The sequence below is a fragment of the Hydra viridissima genome, unplaced genomic scaffold (assembly GCF_058129835.1).
Source record: "Hydra viridissima isolate aposymbiotic clone 2 unplaced genomic scaffold, HvirCarnegie_v1 scaffold_3, whole genome shotgun sequence".
In the NCBI taxonomy this organism is placed as follows: Eukaryota; Metazoa; Cnidaria; class Hydrozoa; order Anthoathecata; family Hydridae; genus Hydra; species Hydra viridissima.
Genome location: NW_028324302.1, coordinates 5640942 through 5657152, shown reverse-complemented (window position 1 = coordinate 5657152; position 16211 = coordinate 5640942). Strand labels below are relative to the sequence as shown.

At 30.3% G+C, this 16211-nt stretch overlaps 1 protein-coding gene across 4 annotated transcripts; it reads left to right on the top strand.

Annotated features, from left to right (window-relative positions):
- Positions 1–761: 761 nt before the first annotated feature.
- Positions 762–10897, top strand: LOC145180475 (inositol hexakisphosphate kinase 3-like). 4 transcript variants are annotated; one of them, XM_090081388.1, is made up of 6 exons: positions 798–1384; positions 6614–6704; positions 6796–6833; positions 7661–7756; positions 9993–10153; positions 10426–10897. In XM_090081388.1, the coding sequence occupies exons 1-6, from the start codon at positions 1177–1179 to the stop codon at positions 10834–10836; spliced, it is 1005 nt and encodes a 334-aa protein (XP_089937514.1). In that variant the 5' UTR covers positions 798–1176; the 3' UTR covers positions 10837–10897. The 4 variants fall into 4 exon arrangements, with proteins under 4 accessions (XP_089937515.1, XP_089937514.1, XP_089937516.1 ...); XM_090081391.1 differs by lacking the exon at positions 798–1384 and adding an exon at positions 2721–2814; XM_090081390.1 differs by lacking the exon at positions 6796–6833 and having other exon boundaries at positions 865–1384.
- Positions 10898–16211: the final 5314 nt, after the last annotated feature.

Below are 16211 nucleotides of genomic sequence, written 5' to 3'. Positions count from 1 at the left end.
ATTTTGTGTGTAATGGCCCTATGAAAAGGGACCCCAATCTGAGTTATTGGCTATTCCTAAGTTGTCTCAAAAAGTTTTCAAATAAATCATGTTGTAAAGACATTAGGCGCACGAAGATGTTTACAAATACAACTAATGATGTTCGGAGTTTAATGCAATTGGGGAGGGGGTGGCGAGATGGGAGAGGATAACTTCCGGGAGACTATATTCTTGTAATCTTTTAAGAGAAATTAATCCTTGTAGTAAAAATATCTGAGGAGTTTAAACAGTGACCTCATTTATTTTTATTAATTTCCAAAAAAGGAAGAAACGAAGTTCATTAGTGTAAAAGAAAGCAATTTTTCATGAAGTTCGTTCATTTTAAAATTACTATAGTAAAAGCAAGTGCAGATTTTCTTGACTACTTTGAATAGGTTTCCATAAAAAATGTCATAACTTGCTGATTATAAACTAATTATCGTGAATGTAATGCTTAAAGAAATTTTAACTTTTAAAATTATTTTTCGTTGTTAAAAAATCCTGATGAATAAAATAATGAGACTTTTTAATTTCATAGTTACCGTAGTGTGGCCTAACAAAGTCCTATGCCATAAGAAGGTCCTTATATAACAAACGATAAGTTTTATATTGTAGCACAATAAATATTTTGGGAAAATGATTTTTTTATTTTAACTAGATAACTAGTCATTATTTAAAAGTTATAAAATATAAGTAAATGTTTATTTAATAATATACAAAACTTATCATTTTGTTACATTAATACTTTCTTATAACATAGGACTTTGTTAGGTCACACCACAGTATATGGTGTGATTTGTGAAGGCGGAAATGAATATTTGTAAACGCGTGGCTGGAAATAAAACCGAATAATTTTTCATATCTTTTCTGAACGAGGAGAATAATTACACGGATATAAATTTATGTAGTTTTTATTTATATAAATAAATATTGGCACGTAAGTCGTTGAAAAGATTAAATTCTACAGCATGCCGACAAATAGGAATTCCAATTAGTATTCTTTTGAAATAAATTTCCTGCAGCTCATCAATATATTTGACTGGGTTAAAGAATACATAAAGAAAGATAATAATCAGATGATGTGAATCAGATCTTCAAATTCTTTATGCAGAAAGTTTATGTAACAGAAATAATGATTGTCTTAAGTTTTGCATTATAATGAAAAACTCTGAGTGTAAAATGGATGAAGAAACACCTAAAGCTAAAGAAGCTGTATATTTACATCCATTTACTAATCAAGTAGGTGGTCATAACTGCCTTTTAAAATATGATGATAGCACTATTTGCAAGATCATAGATGAAAATGAACTTTCATTTTATCAACATATTCCCAAAGAACTCATTGGTTTTGTTCCAAAGTTTAATGGTTAGTTGGTTGTTGTTGTCTTTTGTTTAACTTAGCAATATGCTACCTATCGAAATTTTCTTTATGTGTATTTTTATTTTACATACAAATTTTGAATTTTTTATTGCTCTATGATAAGAAAATTCAATTTACTAACAGATTATTTATTGTTTGACTCCTCATGGCTTCTTCTATTCTTCATAATTGTAACAAGTACAGATTTGTTTATTAAATATTTAGTTAGTCACTCCAGTTGGTAATTTCTATGTTGTTTAAATTAAATAACTGAAAATTTATTCACAATTGTACAAAATTCTTACTTTGGATATTTTTGTAACAATATTTTTGCAATAACTTTCACCCATTCAATTTTTATATTTATCCAATGGTTTAACAACTGTTTAAAGTATAAATTTTTCACATTCATTTTGTCAGTCTTTGTTAGATTGCCCATTTCTATTGAGTTTTGCTATTGCTTCAGTCAAAAAAACAGCATCAAGGTATCAAATACCAACTTAATCTAAAACACTTTAAGTGACTATAATATATTTGTTTTTGTCTTTTTTGATAAAAAGTTCAACTATGTGAGATATTCTTATTTCCTTCAGACTCATGACCAGATTGTAAAGAAAATTTTACTTTATGTGATTTTGTCTTGTTTATAAACTTTTGTCTTTTATAAAAACATACTGTATTATCTGGTTCTTGACTTGAAGTCATTTTAGTTCATAACTTTTGCTTTAAACTCAATTTTTCTTTTAGATTGTTATGTATTAACAATTATTGTCACCAAATCCTTTTAGAAATTTATTTAAGTTTGTTTGCACTATAAACATAATGGAAAATCCTTCTTGCAACTGGAATACTCTTAAAGTATGTATACATTTCTGGCAGAAATATCTTTCAATATTCAATGTATATAATAGGTACAGATAAATTTATACATCATAAACATATATTAAATAGGTTTCTTTTTTTTGAACTTCCGAATATTTTACTCCTTACCCCTCTATTTAATCACTACTGTAAGAAAGTAATTTGGGTTAATTTTGTTCACAACTTCTGAACTCCTTCCCATGCCACAAGAGGATTGAAAAATTACTTAAGAGGGTAGTTAATGTTTTTTTCTAGTTTGTTTAAAAAGCTATAACATTAAGCATAAAAGGTTATGTAACATACAAACTACATTATAGAAATCAATGTTGACCATAGTGTTTCATTAAAATTTTTGGTTTGCTCATTATTTTTGTGAAAAAAATATTAAAATATAAAATATTTCTTTAGTGATAATTTTTTATGATAACTTAAATATATTTGACAAAATGGTTGAAGATGTAAGAAATTATTATAAATTTAGTTTCAGGGATGTACCGGATGGCATTTTTTACCAGATACCGGATTTTACCGGATATTGCCTACCGGATATGTAAAATTCAAAAAAAGCTAATAAGGTATTTTACTTTGTGGGTGTGTTAGTTATACTTTTTAAAGTTTTGTTCAATTATTGTCATCACCTATAGTTCTTACTTCTATATTATTTAATATAATATTCTATGCAAACATTAAAATAAATTAAAACCGTTGGTTGTCATTCAATTTTCAATTTATTAAAAGCCATTCAGTTTACAGACAGTTGTAAATAAGTTGCACTTGCAGGTTTTCACAAATTTGTAGCTATTATGTTTTTGTTCCACCTCAAAATAAATTGTTAACTTATGGAAGGTTTATTTTAAGGAAGATCAACTGTTTAATTTTTTCTGGTAACAATTGATTTTGACTATCAGTGCATACATCCCTAAGAGTGCTGAACAGTAATTTACTGGCAACACTGCCAGGGTGTGGAACTAGCAACTGTCTTACACAGGAAAGACTCCAGCTCTTCAGTAGTTTTACTATCTCTGTTGAAATCAAGTTCTGATGTCATCTGTAATGCAGGAATGAAAGCTACAAGTATAAAATACAAAAGCATAATATTTATGTCCAGCTCAAGCAATATAATTATTATTCAGTGAACATTTAAGTTAGTACCTAAGGGACAGGGTTCTTTCAACTGTGAAGTTGTAAACCCTCATGTGAACTGAAATATAAATGAATAAAATAATGTCACTATCAAATTCAAAGAATCAATAACAACAGCAGGCAGTCAAGTAGTATTGTTATCCAGTGTTGCAACTGTAGCAGTACCAATTCCAGTAGTAGCAGACATAGAAAGTGATAATGTCAGCAAATATGCTTTTACTGCCAGGTAAAAAAAACTTCAGTAACCTCTGACTGGTTGTTTTTCTGGAGATACTCTTTCAGCATACTGATCGCTGCATATTGAATCTAGTGGATGCTGCACTGTGGTACAAATCATCTTCAGCATTTTGTGTATGGAATTCCCACTTGTTGCTAGATCTTAAATCAATTTATGAATGGGCAGGTGAAAGTCATGCTAAGTATCTAGAGTCTATCTGTTGCTGAAGACATTTTTGAAATGTTTTTGAAATGTTTATGAAATGTTCTACAAGTTTATGTTCAACTGCAAGTGCATCAGTAATGACATGCTGAGTCAGCAAATCATCATGAAGTGCAAGCTGCCTTGTATGAACCAAGCAGCCAACTCGATCAAGCTTCAGCTCAGCAATCATTTTAACTTTAATAGCAGTATTGTCAAAGATTACTAAATGGCGTTTGTTTTGTGAATTATTCCATGTTTCCATCATTGATTTTTAATGTCCACTCATATTTATAGTAGTATGACTACCAGTAATTAGTAAACATTTCAGAATTACCATCTTATGATTAAATTGTATATCTATCCAATGAAAAATCAAGACCACATATGAATAGTGTGCTGAGAGGTCCATGTATTAACAGTCAATGCTACAGTTGGTTCTGCTTCAAATGTATTAGATTTTGCTGAACTTCAACATAGAGTTTAGCTGTCAGGGTTTCTGAAAAATATAGTTGTGGCAAAAGGGACCATTTCCTATGGTTTTTGTGTTTGTTTAAACTTGTTTTCCTGAACTTTTGGAAGGTGTGTAAAGTGATACAGCTCCAGATTTTTGGCTGCAGGATAATTACTACTCTGGTACTGGATATCTGGTACATCCCTATTTAGCTTGCTAAAAAAATTGATGTACTGATTGACCATTTTATTGAAAAAATTTCCAACCAGTATAATCTTACACAAAAGTGTTTGTAGTAATTTTGATAGTCAATTATAGGTCACAAATATATACATTATATACAAAAAAATACAACTTAACAATCTGAGCATCAGAAAATTTGATAGTCAATTATAGGTCACAAGTATATACATTATATACAAAAAAATACAACTTAACAATCTGAGCATCAGAAAATTTGTTCCTTATGATCTTCAACAACTTTTTAAGAGATTGTTTTTGTTTTTTGTAAGTCATAATACTGAATTAGGGCCACTCCTCTTTTGGCAATTTTTTTTAGTCCTAATGCCATTTGCAGCAAATTGGTAATCTCTACTTTTTTTTTGCTTCTCCCAATCAGTTTCCAGAAATTTGACTGCTAGATTTAATATTTTAAAAAATTCAATTGATTTTTTTGTATACAAAGTTAGCTACTGTTATTTCAGTAAATGATGAATTGGTAATATCCTTTTTTATTCATTTTAGAAAATGTTCTGATGGGTGAAACTACTACCATAACTTCATTTGCATTGCAAAGTAAATAAGGTTATTGTAGTAGCAGTGCTTTGCAACTACTTTGTAATCTTTCGATCAAAAAAAGAGAAATTTATGAGTAGGTCTGATAAATACCATTACAAACTTTATACCTCTAGAAAAGCATTACCAAGATAGATAATAAGTTCTAGCAACTTCCTATGACCATTATGTGAATGAGTTAAAGTTAATTAATCTTTGTAAAATAAAATTATTTTATCTTCATTAATAATATTTTTCAATAATGGTTTGCAACTTACGTTTAGTAATATTTATCTAGTCCCAGTATTTAGATTTGGTAAACAAAGAGATTTATTTATCTTAAAAACCAGGACACAAACAAGAACAAGAAAGTAATATAAATTATACTTACCTGTGGTATCAGACAAAGTTTCACCATTTCCAAGAGAACCATTTTCACAAAGCAGATAAAATACTTTAAAAACAAATGTCAGTGATGTTGAATTTAAAATTTTAACTTTCCAAAGACAACTTTGATCAAACAGAACTTTGAGCTTAGTTCAAAAATTTACCAGTGAGTTTTTCAAGAATAATCAGGGTTAAAAGTTGCTGCAATATCATTAGAAATTTGTCGCCATACCAAAACTCTACTTCTACAAATAGCTAAGCAATTAATTACAATTTTTTTTTTTACTATAACCAAAGCTATTAACTGTAGCCATAAGTGCAAGAACAGCTTTTTGTTTTGTACAACTTAAAAGCAGTTACAATTTCAGTACTCAAAATATTCTGACCTCTTTTTCTTTTATTTGAACTGTTTGAAGTAGATGTTTAATCCATATTTTCTATTAAACCTTTCTGTTCTCTTTCACTATTAGTCTTAAAGGAAAGTAGTTCATCTGTTATGTTAATCACTTTCTTCTTTTCTTTTTTTTTTTAAGGTTATTAGCATTTGTGTTGCATTCAAGTCTAAAAAAAAAAGTTCTTGCTTTTCTAATTTCTATCCACTCCAGCAATACACCCTTTCCTACCTTTCATGCATTGTGCCAGCAAAAACTTATCTTCATACATTTGTATTGTCTGCAAAGCATTTAAGCATGCAATATTAAACAACTCTCAAATATCCTCAACAAGTTCTTCTTTCTTTATCTGTGGTTGTTTTTCTAGTTTGATATTAGTTGTAATATTAAATAATTTTATTTAGTTTTTTTCAAAAATTCAAAATTTACAGAGAAAGCTTTAACCTTTTACAGCCCACCTTTTGAAATAGTCAAACTTACTAAATTAATATAAGTTGTATGAAATAAGATATTTGCCATATAGTTTAAATAGCAAGTTAAACCACTGCTATCCATATGTCTACTGTGGGTGCTAAAGGTTTTTTCTTTTATCCAATTGATTTCAAAACTTACAAAACTTACAGTTTTTACACAAATATTTTTAAGATTTCAAAGTAAACCACTTAACAAATAATTTGAAAAAATAAATTACCCCAATAACTAAGAATCACCCTAAATAGTCAATGTCTGTTTTAAAGTTCCATAAACTTGATAACACACATTATGTATTTTTTAACACACATTATGTATTACACATGTATTTTCAGGTTTTTTGGAAATTACGTTTGAAAAAGCAGGAAAAGACATCATGTGTTTATCAAAAAAGTTTGAGAACAATTCTCATTCACCATTTAACAGGTTATTACACAGTTTATTATACGTTTACCTGTCATTGCCAAAACATTTGATGTTCTCTTTGCATGTTACTGCTAGATAATTTTTTGTTTAGTGTAACTGCTAACTTGGTTGATACATGCAATAATTGTGGTGAGAGTTATAAAATTAATTTTCTGCTGACCATATAATGAGCAAATGAGTTAAAGGGAGGTAAAAATAAAGTGTAGGATATAAGAAAAGTCTATTGAAGTCTGAAAATGTATTAGGCGTTGTAAGTATAACACTAAGTTTAAAATGGAAATATGCTTCAAAAAAAAAAAAAGGTTCATTAATAAAAAAAAGAGTTGTTATTACAGATTATTCCTTTATATTGACGTAAAAAATTTATCATTTAACACAATATTTGAAATATTTGCTAATCCTACTATAGTTAATATAAGGCTCCTCATGTAATCCTGAGTATATTCATAATTATCTGTCATTACTATTTTTAGCAATGTCTATCATTACTATTTTTCATGACTAACTCAGTAACAGTCAATATTGTTTCAATGCAAAAGAAACAATACTGATTGCTATTAAATTATTCATGATATTAAAATACACTTTACAAGTAGATTGCTTTATAACAATAGAAGAAATAACCAAACATCAATCTTCTGTTTGAGTCATAACTTAACTGTTTTTGTCATCTTTTATTAATTTTAACCAATTTCAGAATTTTTACATAGGTGCAAATGATTCTGGGTTTTTAAAATGGCATTTATAATTCTCCTGCTGCATGGACTTGTAACTCAAAAAGTGTTATTCTAAAATTTCATAGTTATTTTTATTTTTTCTAAATTGCTTTTGTTTCAATTAAACCTGATTAAGATAAAGGAAAAAGGTTCAGGAAAATCTATTGTGCTTGTCTCATTTTATCCTTCATTGAGTTTAATTATCTGTTGTAAAGCATTTTTTTTTTTAAACATTTTTAGAATCAGCAAAACCTGCAAAATCTGATAAATGTAAATGTGCATCTAACAATCTTTTGTTCAGACTGTCACAAAAGCTTGTTGCATCTGGAGAGCATCGTATCTTTTCATATTTATTTGGCTACTTAATTTACTATAAATAACTTGTATTGAAGAAAATATTATTTTCCGAAAAAAAATAACAGAAACATTTAATCATGTAAAAAGTTAAGGAAAACTCAATGACCTTGACATCGATATTTTGGATACACTTAGATTTTTTTGACTCATCTAAATTTTTTGCTTGCCAAGCACCCTTGTACATATTTTGTTTGAGAAATCCCAAAAAATCTTCAATTATACATATTTCTGCGGTGTTTAAAATATTCATGGTTTTTGGTATGTATGGGATCTTGTTGTTATGAAGTCATGTTTGTACTGATTTTGTATAATTTGAAGAGCCATGTCTGACTAAAATACATTCTAATAATTAGAATATATTTTTGTAAAAGGAAATAACCAATTTTTCAAACATTCTTCAAGGTGCACCTTTTGATTAACAGCCATTTTGCTTGGTACAGTATAACAATTGGAAGTTCCAGAAGATGAAATACCTTGATCATAGTATCTGACACTGTCATCTGCCTTATTTTGGTAATTGCTATTCAATATTATGAAGAATGCCTCATCAATTATAAATTTCTATTTTCCATATTTGAAATATAGTTAAATACCGAACTTTCGTTAAATACCGAACTTTCAAATATTGGCATCCAAAAACTACCTTCCACAATCAACCAAGTTGTCCAATCAAAAATTGTAGAACCAATCTTTCAATCCAAGTGTCAGTCAATGTGACAACAATTCTCTGATTTTTTCACTAATAGCATATTTCAAAACTCAACAAGAAAGTTGTGGTAAACAATCAGAGTACCTTGTGTGCATTGTAACAAACATGGCCAGTCTCATCAATAATGTTCTTTTGTCAAGAAGAGTGTTCTCTGAGCATCAGATCATGCTTGGGATTGATGAAAGTTGTGGGTTCTCGAAAGACTGTCTTGAAATCATTGATTTTGACAATACCAATGATGTCAATTTTCCCTTTTCACAACAACTTTTACTCAGCGAATTGCAAAGGACAGTGGTGTAAAGCAGCAGATGCTTGTTAGAATTTCGGAAGAACTGCCAGAAAACTGCTAAAATGTCAAGTTTGATCAAGCACACTCAACCAGGTTTACCATCTCATGATTTGAAGCTTGCAAATATTATATATGGACTTCAAAACCATTCAAACACCCATCCTTGTGCATGATCTGATGTGGGTTCAAGTTGTCTTTCCAGCTGTGACACCCTGAAGATACCTGCATCTCTGATGAACTCTTGTGGTGGTATCAAGAAGGCCACAGTTTTAGGTAGCATGGTGCATAAGCCAATTATCTCTGGTTCAGCCAACTAACAATTTTAGAGCTTATACCCCATATGAAGTTGCATCTTCTCGCGCTGGTTAATCAGTTTACAAATAATTTGAAAATTGTTTGGCCAAAAGCTAGCCAATGGCCAGCAGCTCTTCATATTCAAGAGGAACCTTATCATGGTGATCACTTTGCAGGAAATGACTGTTACAAATTCATCAATAACCTGGACCTACTCCAACATCTTGCTGATAAGGACTCTACCTTCCAGGTGTTTGGCTTTGTTGAAACACTTCAAAAATTCCAAGCTGCTGTCTCATACCACCCCTTGGTGTGTTTGGCAAACAAGCTACTGAGGCGATTCATCATTAATTGAGTGTCCACTTGCAAAGGTACAAGTGATCTATGGATCATCCAGACTGATAGGCTTTTGGCCTGCATCATTAACTACAATAGTAAACATTTGTGAACAAAAGAAAATATAACGAAGAATTTTTTTACAAGCAAAGTTTTTACATAAAACTCTTAATGACAATAGTCATTAAGAGTTTTATGTAAAAAACACATCTAAGTCATACTTTTTTTACACAGGACTTAGTTTCATGTTGTAGAAAAGTCCTTTTTTTTAAAGAATTTTTTTTTTGAATGCTGTAAAAATGCAAAATTTTGAAAAGCTGTCATTTCCTTATCACGTGCAAGAGTTAACAAAATTTTAAATGAATTTTCTCTGGCGAACGAAATAATCAGATTTCAATTTTTTACATTTTTGTAAAAGTTACATAGGGCTATCATCCTATATGTCTTTTTCTCGGCACATCTCAAAATAGTATCTTGTAATTTTGTGCAGCGGTGCCTTACGAATGTAGCAATTAAGTTGCAAACATATTAACTTATTTTTTTCTATTATTTACATTTTCTTATATATTTTTCTGTAACTGTAAAAGAACTGATGGTAATAGAAGATGTCACACGAATGTATAAGCACCCTTGTGTTATCGACTTAAAGATGGGAACAAGAGGTTGTGATAAGAGAGAAAAAAGAATGAAGAAAATAGTTGATACTTCTACTGCTCCGTGTTTGGGTGTTAAATTAGGTGGTTTTCAGGTAATTCAGGTTTTTAAATTTTACATTTTAACTCTTAAACAGAGTAAAAAAGTAAATCGCTTGTTTTTACTTTTTCGCTTTGTTTAATTTTTCGTTTCTTTAATTTTTTTTTAATTTTTAATTATTTTTTTTTGTTTACCGCTAGAAATAAAACAAGACTACTTTAAACAGATTTTTTTAAATCATAAGTTTACTTATTGTAAGGATTGCCATAAAGATCAAGAATCATTGTTATAAACAGCTTGTATTAAATGCATTAGATCTCCTTCTAGGTCAACCATCCTAACACAGGAAGATATCTTCGAATGAACAAACTTCAAGGGCACAGGTTAACAGAACACGAGTTTAAATTAGTCATCAAAGATTTTTTATACACTGGCTTGAGATACAGGACAGAGATCTTACCGTCGTTGGTAAAGAAATTAAAAAAGTTGCAGAGTTGCCTTGAGTCTATAGATGGTTATAGATTTTATTGTTGTTCGTTGCTTTTGATATATGACGGTGAGTTAGACCATAACCAAACTCGGTTCTCAGTAGATGATTGTGTTGAATTAAAAATGATAGACTTTGCACACACGTGTTTTAAACGTGAGTTCAAAGGTCCAGATCTTGGTTTTCTTTTTGGAGTGAAATCACTAATAACAATATTTGAAGAAATTCAGTTTCAGTTAAGGTGTAGTTAACATTTTGAGTTTATCATATTTTTGAGTGAAATGTTATTTTAAATAAAGAAAAGCTTTTATACTTTGCCGTATTCAAATGAAATTTCGCACTTAGATCTGAAAGCTTGATCATGTGAAGGCGATTATTTTTAAAATAACAGAAATAACTGTGTAGGATTTGATATTCCTTTTTTTCGGACTTTTGAAAAACACTTCAAATTTACTTCAAATTAAAGTGAAGAGAGCAATCTTGTAAGAAATTGTTAACGTCATAAATATCTTGTCTTATATCAAATCGAAAATGTAACGATTCTATTCGATGTTAAAGACTTATCAATCTACTTACCCTTTTCTTTAATTTTGAAACAAAGTTAGACATTCATCTTTAAACGGTAAATTGTCATGAAATTCTTCCAATTTTAAATTACGTGGTTCAAACACTAAATCATCGTCAATATATTTTTTGAAAACAACGACTACATTCATCACTTTAACCTGAAAATATTTACAAAAAAAATTTTTAATTATGTAAAGTTGAGCTACAAATAAATCATTTTCAGATCAAATTTTTCAATATTTCCACTACAGATAAAACAATCGAGGTTGACGTGTTTTGAAGTCGAAGACGAAGCTTCGACGTATTACTTCGAATAAAGTATACTTTCGCGGTTTTCAAAATCGTAAAAAGTTGTATAAATTCGAAGATGGCGTGTTTCAAAATTGTATAAAATTTCTAACAGCTTTCAAATTCGCTTCCAAAAATATAACTGTTTTCGAAATCGTTTGAATAAACAAAACAAATGCGTACGAAAAGTAAATAAACGAACGTCGCGTGACATTTAGGTTTTGAGCTCAATGGCTTTTATTTCAAGTTCTATAAGCTATATTTTAAAGTGAAAAGAAATGGTAAGTGATAACTAGTATGTAGCTGTGCTAGTACTATCTTACTCTTCCCTTCTAGCCTCTTAGACCTCTACTCTAATCCATCAGATTTTGAAAAAATCACAATCAATGAGAAGCTAACTATGTTCAGGTTCAAAGACATCGATATAAAGTAAAGTGAAGTGATAATTAGTTTGGCATATGTAGTAATCTCTGCACTTCTAAGTTCTAATTTCTAAATGAAAAAAAATTGAAGCATACACAACAGTAACATTACAGAAATATAGAATATACAAAAGGCATGCTAAGACCCTTGCATCTATTTATATATGCTTTCATAATCGTTTAACTATATTTTTACGAAGTTTAACGGATTTCAACATCGTTTAATTTAAGAAAAATCGCCAAAATGACGGCTTTGAAAGTTAAACGAAAAGTATACGAATTTGAAAACCGTAACTCGATTGTTTTATCTCTAGTTTCAACCACAAATAATTGTTCTTGGTTAAATACACAGGTATGGAGCGCATATTGTTCGAACCCTTTTGAAATGGTCAATTGTTGCGAAGTGTAGACCCAGAGATTTCAGACTGTATGTCAAAGTTGACAAATAAAATCATTTGCCATGGCCAAAGTTTGCATCCAATTTGCCATAAAGCTTATTCATTCGCAAACTCTGCAAATGAATCAATAATTATTGATGATACAGATGATGTAATATGTTCAACTGACAATCTTAATAATTCCCTTTCAGAAATTGGAATTTCAACTTTAAGAATCAAATGTGTTAGTAAGAGAAATCATGCTGGTTACATGAAAGAAAAAAATTCAAAAAGCGCAAACAGCTGGTGTTAAAATAGTAGCTTCTGTCAGTGGTTTATCGCCAAATATAAAGTGGTTAATCAAGCCCTACTCTTGATAATAAGTGGTTAATCAAGTCCTACTATTAAGCAGTGTCATTGTGCAGTATAAAAACTTTATTGGCTATTCAAATTTGAAAGTAGAAATGAAGAATAAAATATCAAGAATCAGTATTGCATGTAAAAAAAATTAAACTTTTACTCTTATTCCAAACAGTTAGTCAAGAATAAAAATATCAGAGCGAATGGTTAAGGCAGTAAAAAAGTTTAAGGCAAAATATGGAATCATAGCACTACTGGAAAGAAATACTGCAAACAAATTGCCAGAACATGGTAACGAAAATAATTTGAAGCTATATGAGCACGAGACATTTGACAGTGTTTGTCCAGGGAAAAAAGACTACCTGTGCGCGTGCTAAAAATAAGCATATGCAGAAAAAACTACTTTTTGTTTATTTAAAAGAACTTTTTGAGGAGGATAAGAAAGAAAACGGAATTGAAGTTAGATTTTCTAAATTTTGTGAATTACGTCTAAAATGGTGCATAAGTAGTCCTAGGATACTTTATGTCTAAGGGTACGGATTAAGAATTAATGCCCGTACAACAACCATTATTATACGGGCATTGTAGTACAATGTGTAATTTGCCCTTGTATGCTTGATAGATTTTATGTGCATTTTCATTATACTCGTATATGCCCGTTAAAAAAAACTTTGATTTGAGGTTTAAGATTTAATAAAATTTCAGAGTGAACTTTTTTTGTTTGATAAAATCTCTCAGAGAGAACTTTATGATCCCAATGGAGGAAGGAACTTCTGTCTGATACTCTTCTCTTCTTTTCTCCTCCCCTTGCTCCGGGTAGTCAGAAATTCAGTTCAAAGTTCAGAAATATCCTCCCCATAATGACTATAAATTGAGGAATTTCCAGATCTTATTGAAGTTTTTGACTAATTCAACTACTTTGTGCTCATTATCCCATTCACCAATTCTGATAAAATAATTGTATGCTTGTGTATGTATTGCGTCTGTTTATGTGTATAGATGTATTTAATTTGAATAACAACCGAAATATCTTATCATTTTATGTAGTCTTTTAGCGGGCATATACGGGCATTCTAAAGGTGTTGAGTATATGGAAAGGTTTTTTACGAGTAGTAGCTTTTTTGTACAAGTAATACTTGTATATGCCCGTAAAAATGTACGGGCATATACAAGTACTTTTAAAAGTTTTATGTTAGTTGTACGGGTATTTAACGGGTAATATTGCCTGCACTTGCCCGTTCATCTTTTTTTTCATTTATTGGAAAAAATTCTCAAAAATAACTTTCTAGAAGTGTAGAAGCTCTTTCCAATGACGCCATTAAAAGAAAAAATGCTCATGGATTTTTAGGAGTTCACATATATGTAAGTCTCGAGATATGGTCTAACAATAAAGCAATGAAATTTTCCGATGTCGAATTTTTGATGCCACATGGGGGCGGAAATGTAGACTTGATATGAAACTTGTAATTAGAAACCACGTTTTTAATGTATTATAGCGTTTCATTTCGAAATCATAAAAACTCAGATTTGCGATTTTTTTTTTCTACTAAATCAAATCGAAGTTGAGGAATGTCTTACGAAAAGTCCTAGAAAATCCGAAATAATCAATATTTTGATCTGAATCTTCAGCAATGGTCATGACACATGTTAAACAACATACTGAAAAAAAAATTATCAAAATCTGAGATGACTGCGTGGGGAACTCTGGACCACTTGGGAGGGAAGGAGCCTTTTGATTACTACATTTTAGCTTTTTTTCAGTATAGTGCAAACTTGTCATTTTTTAAATTGTAAGCCTTTATAATGTATCATATTTCAAATATATATTTTCAAAAAACACATGAAATATTATACAAGCGACCCCATTTTGGCACAGAAGTTTCTGATACTAAAATGGGTCGCTTAAATATTATTTTTTTGTTTCAGTTGAAAGAACACGATGGATATATTAGTATGATGTGCGAATCCGGTGACGGCATCAGACTATATGATATGTAGACAATTTGTAAATCCATCCACATATAATACCAAAGCTTCGTCCGCCATTGGCTTCTTCCAGCGTATATGTATTCGGATCATTCGGTTGATTAAATATATTTTTTTTTTTTACATGACCAGCTCTTGAAGGAGTTGAATCTTACTCGTCCAAAACTTTTGCAGTTTTTCTGTTTTATATTAGTTAACTTGCTTTGCAGGTTTTTTCCTGCAGGTAGCACCAACAAAGAGAACCAATTTCGGATTGTCTCACCCTCGAACATTTTCCCAAAAATGGCGCGGCAGATCGGCTTTTTTTGGAGACTAATGGTCCCACTATTCCTTCAATGAGTTTCATTTCTTAGTCAGGTAACTGAAAAAACACCATCTAATAAAATGAACCATCCAACCTATAGCTTTTCTTGAAGCGAACACAAAGTTACAATTCTAAATCTTCTCATCTATCAATAACTCCCTCTACAAATTTTTCATATTCAGTTTATACTCGTTCATAATATATAAAAGCCTTCGAATACTTGCTTAAATTACATTAACATGATTTCTGGCTAAAAGTCATTTACGCAAGGAAACTACGTAACGTCAAATCACTAACATAATTGCTTCTGCACAATTCAATAACACAGCCGTTATTAAATTCAAACTTTTGATTGGTCCAATCACATTTTCTCCAGTAAGTTTTTCAAATTGACATCATTACAGTTAAGAAAAGCGTAAGCTTACCGTAAACATACCTTTTTAAACGTTATTGATCTTTTTTTCATTAGGTCTTCGCCTCACCAAACTTTATCTTTCTTATAAGCGTTGTTGACCTTTTTTTTCATAAGGTCCTCGCCTCGCCAAAACTTTCTCTCTATTTTTAGATATTGTTGAACTTTTTCGCATGGTCTTCGCCTCGCCAAGCTTTCTCTTTTTAGACATGCTATAAAAAATTTATTCCAGAAACAGTATATTAATCATCCAATGCGGAAGAGGCAAAATTTAATTAATAGCTCGTCTTTCACAGCCCATGATAATCTCAAAATGAAGGAAAAGCTAAAAATATACAACTATAAACTATGAGAATTTGTTAACTAATTTTCATCCAAATACTGCAAATATTTAACAAGTCATAATTCCTCTCATTTCATCTTAAGGCGGATTTCCATGCAGCGAATTATTTTGCGCGACGCGAATTTTTTCGCCACGAATGTTTCTGAGCATGCGCACAAAAATATTTTTTATCGCTTGGCGAATTTAACTTTTCACAAAAAAGTTGGATAGATTTCAACTTTATTTGTGGCGTATTTATTCGCTTGAATAAAGAACCAATCAGATCCTTTAAAATATGCAAACTCAGCAATCGTGTTGAAAAACAAACACATCGAAATTGTTAAAAATAAATTTAATCTAAAAATAGCCGACAACAACACGTTAATGGAATTACCACTAAAATGTAGATTTAATGATTTCATTAAATGCTTCGTAATATATCCAGAATCATGTTGCAATCATTGATGAAGTCATTAAAGAAGCAGTCGAAAGTGAAGAGACTTTTGATGACAATACTTGTCAACCAGCTGAATTTGATAAAGATACTTTTCTTGAAGCTGTTCGTAAGTTACCAAGCTTATGGGATGT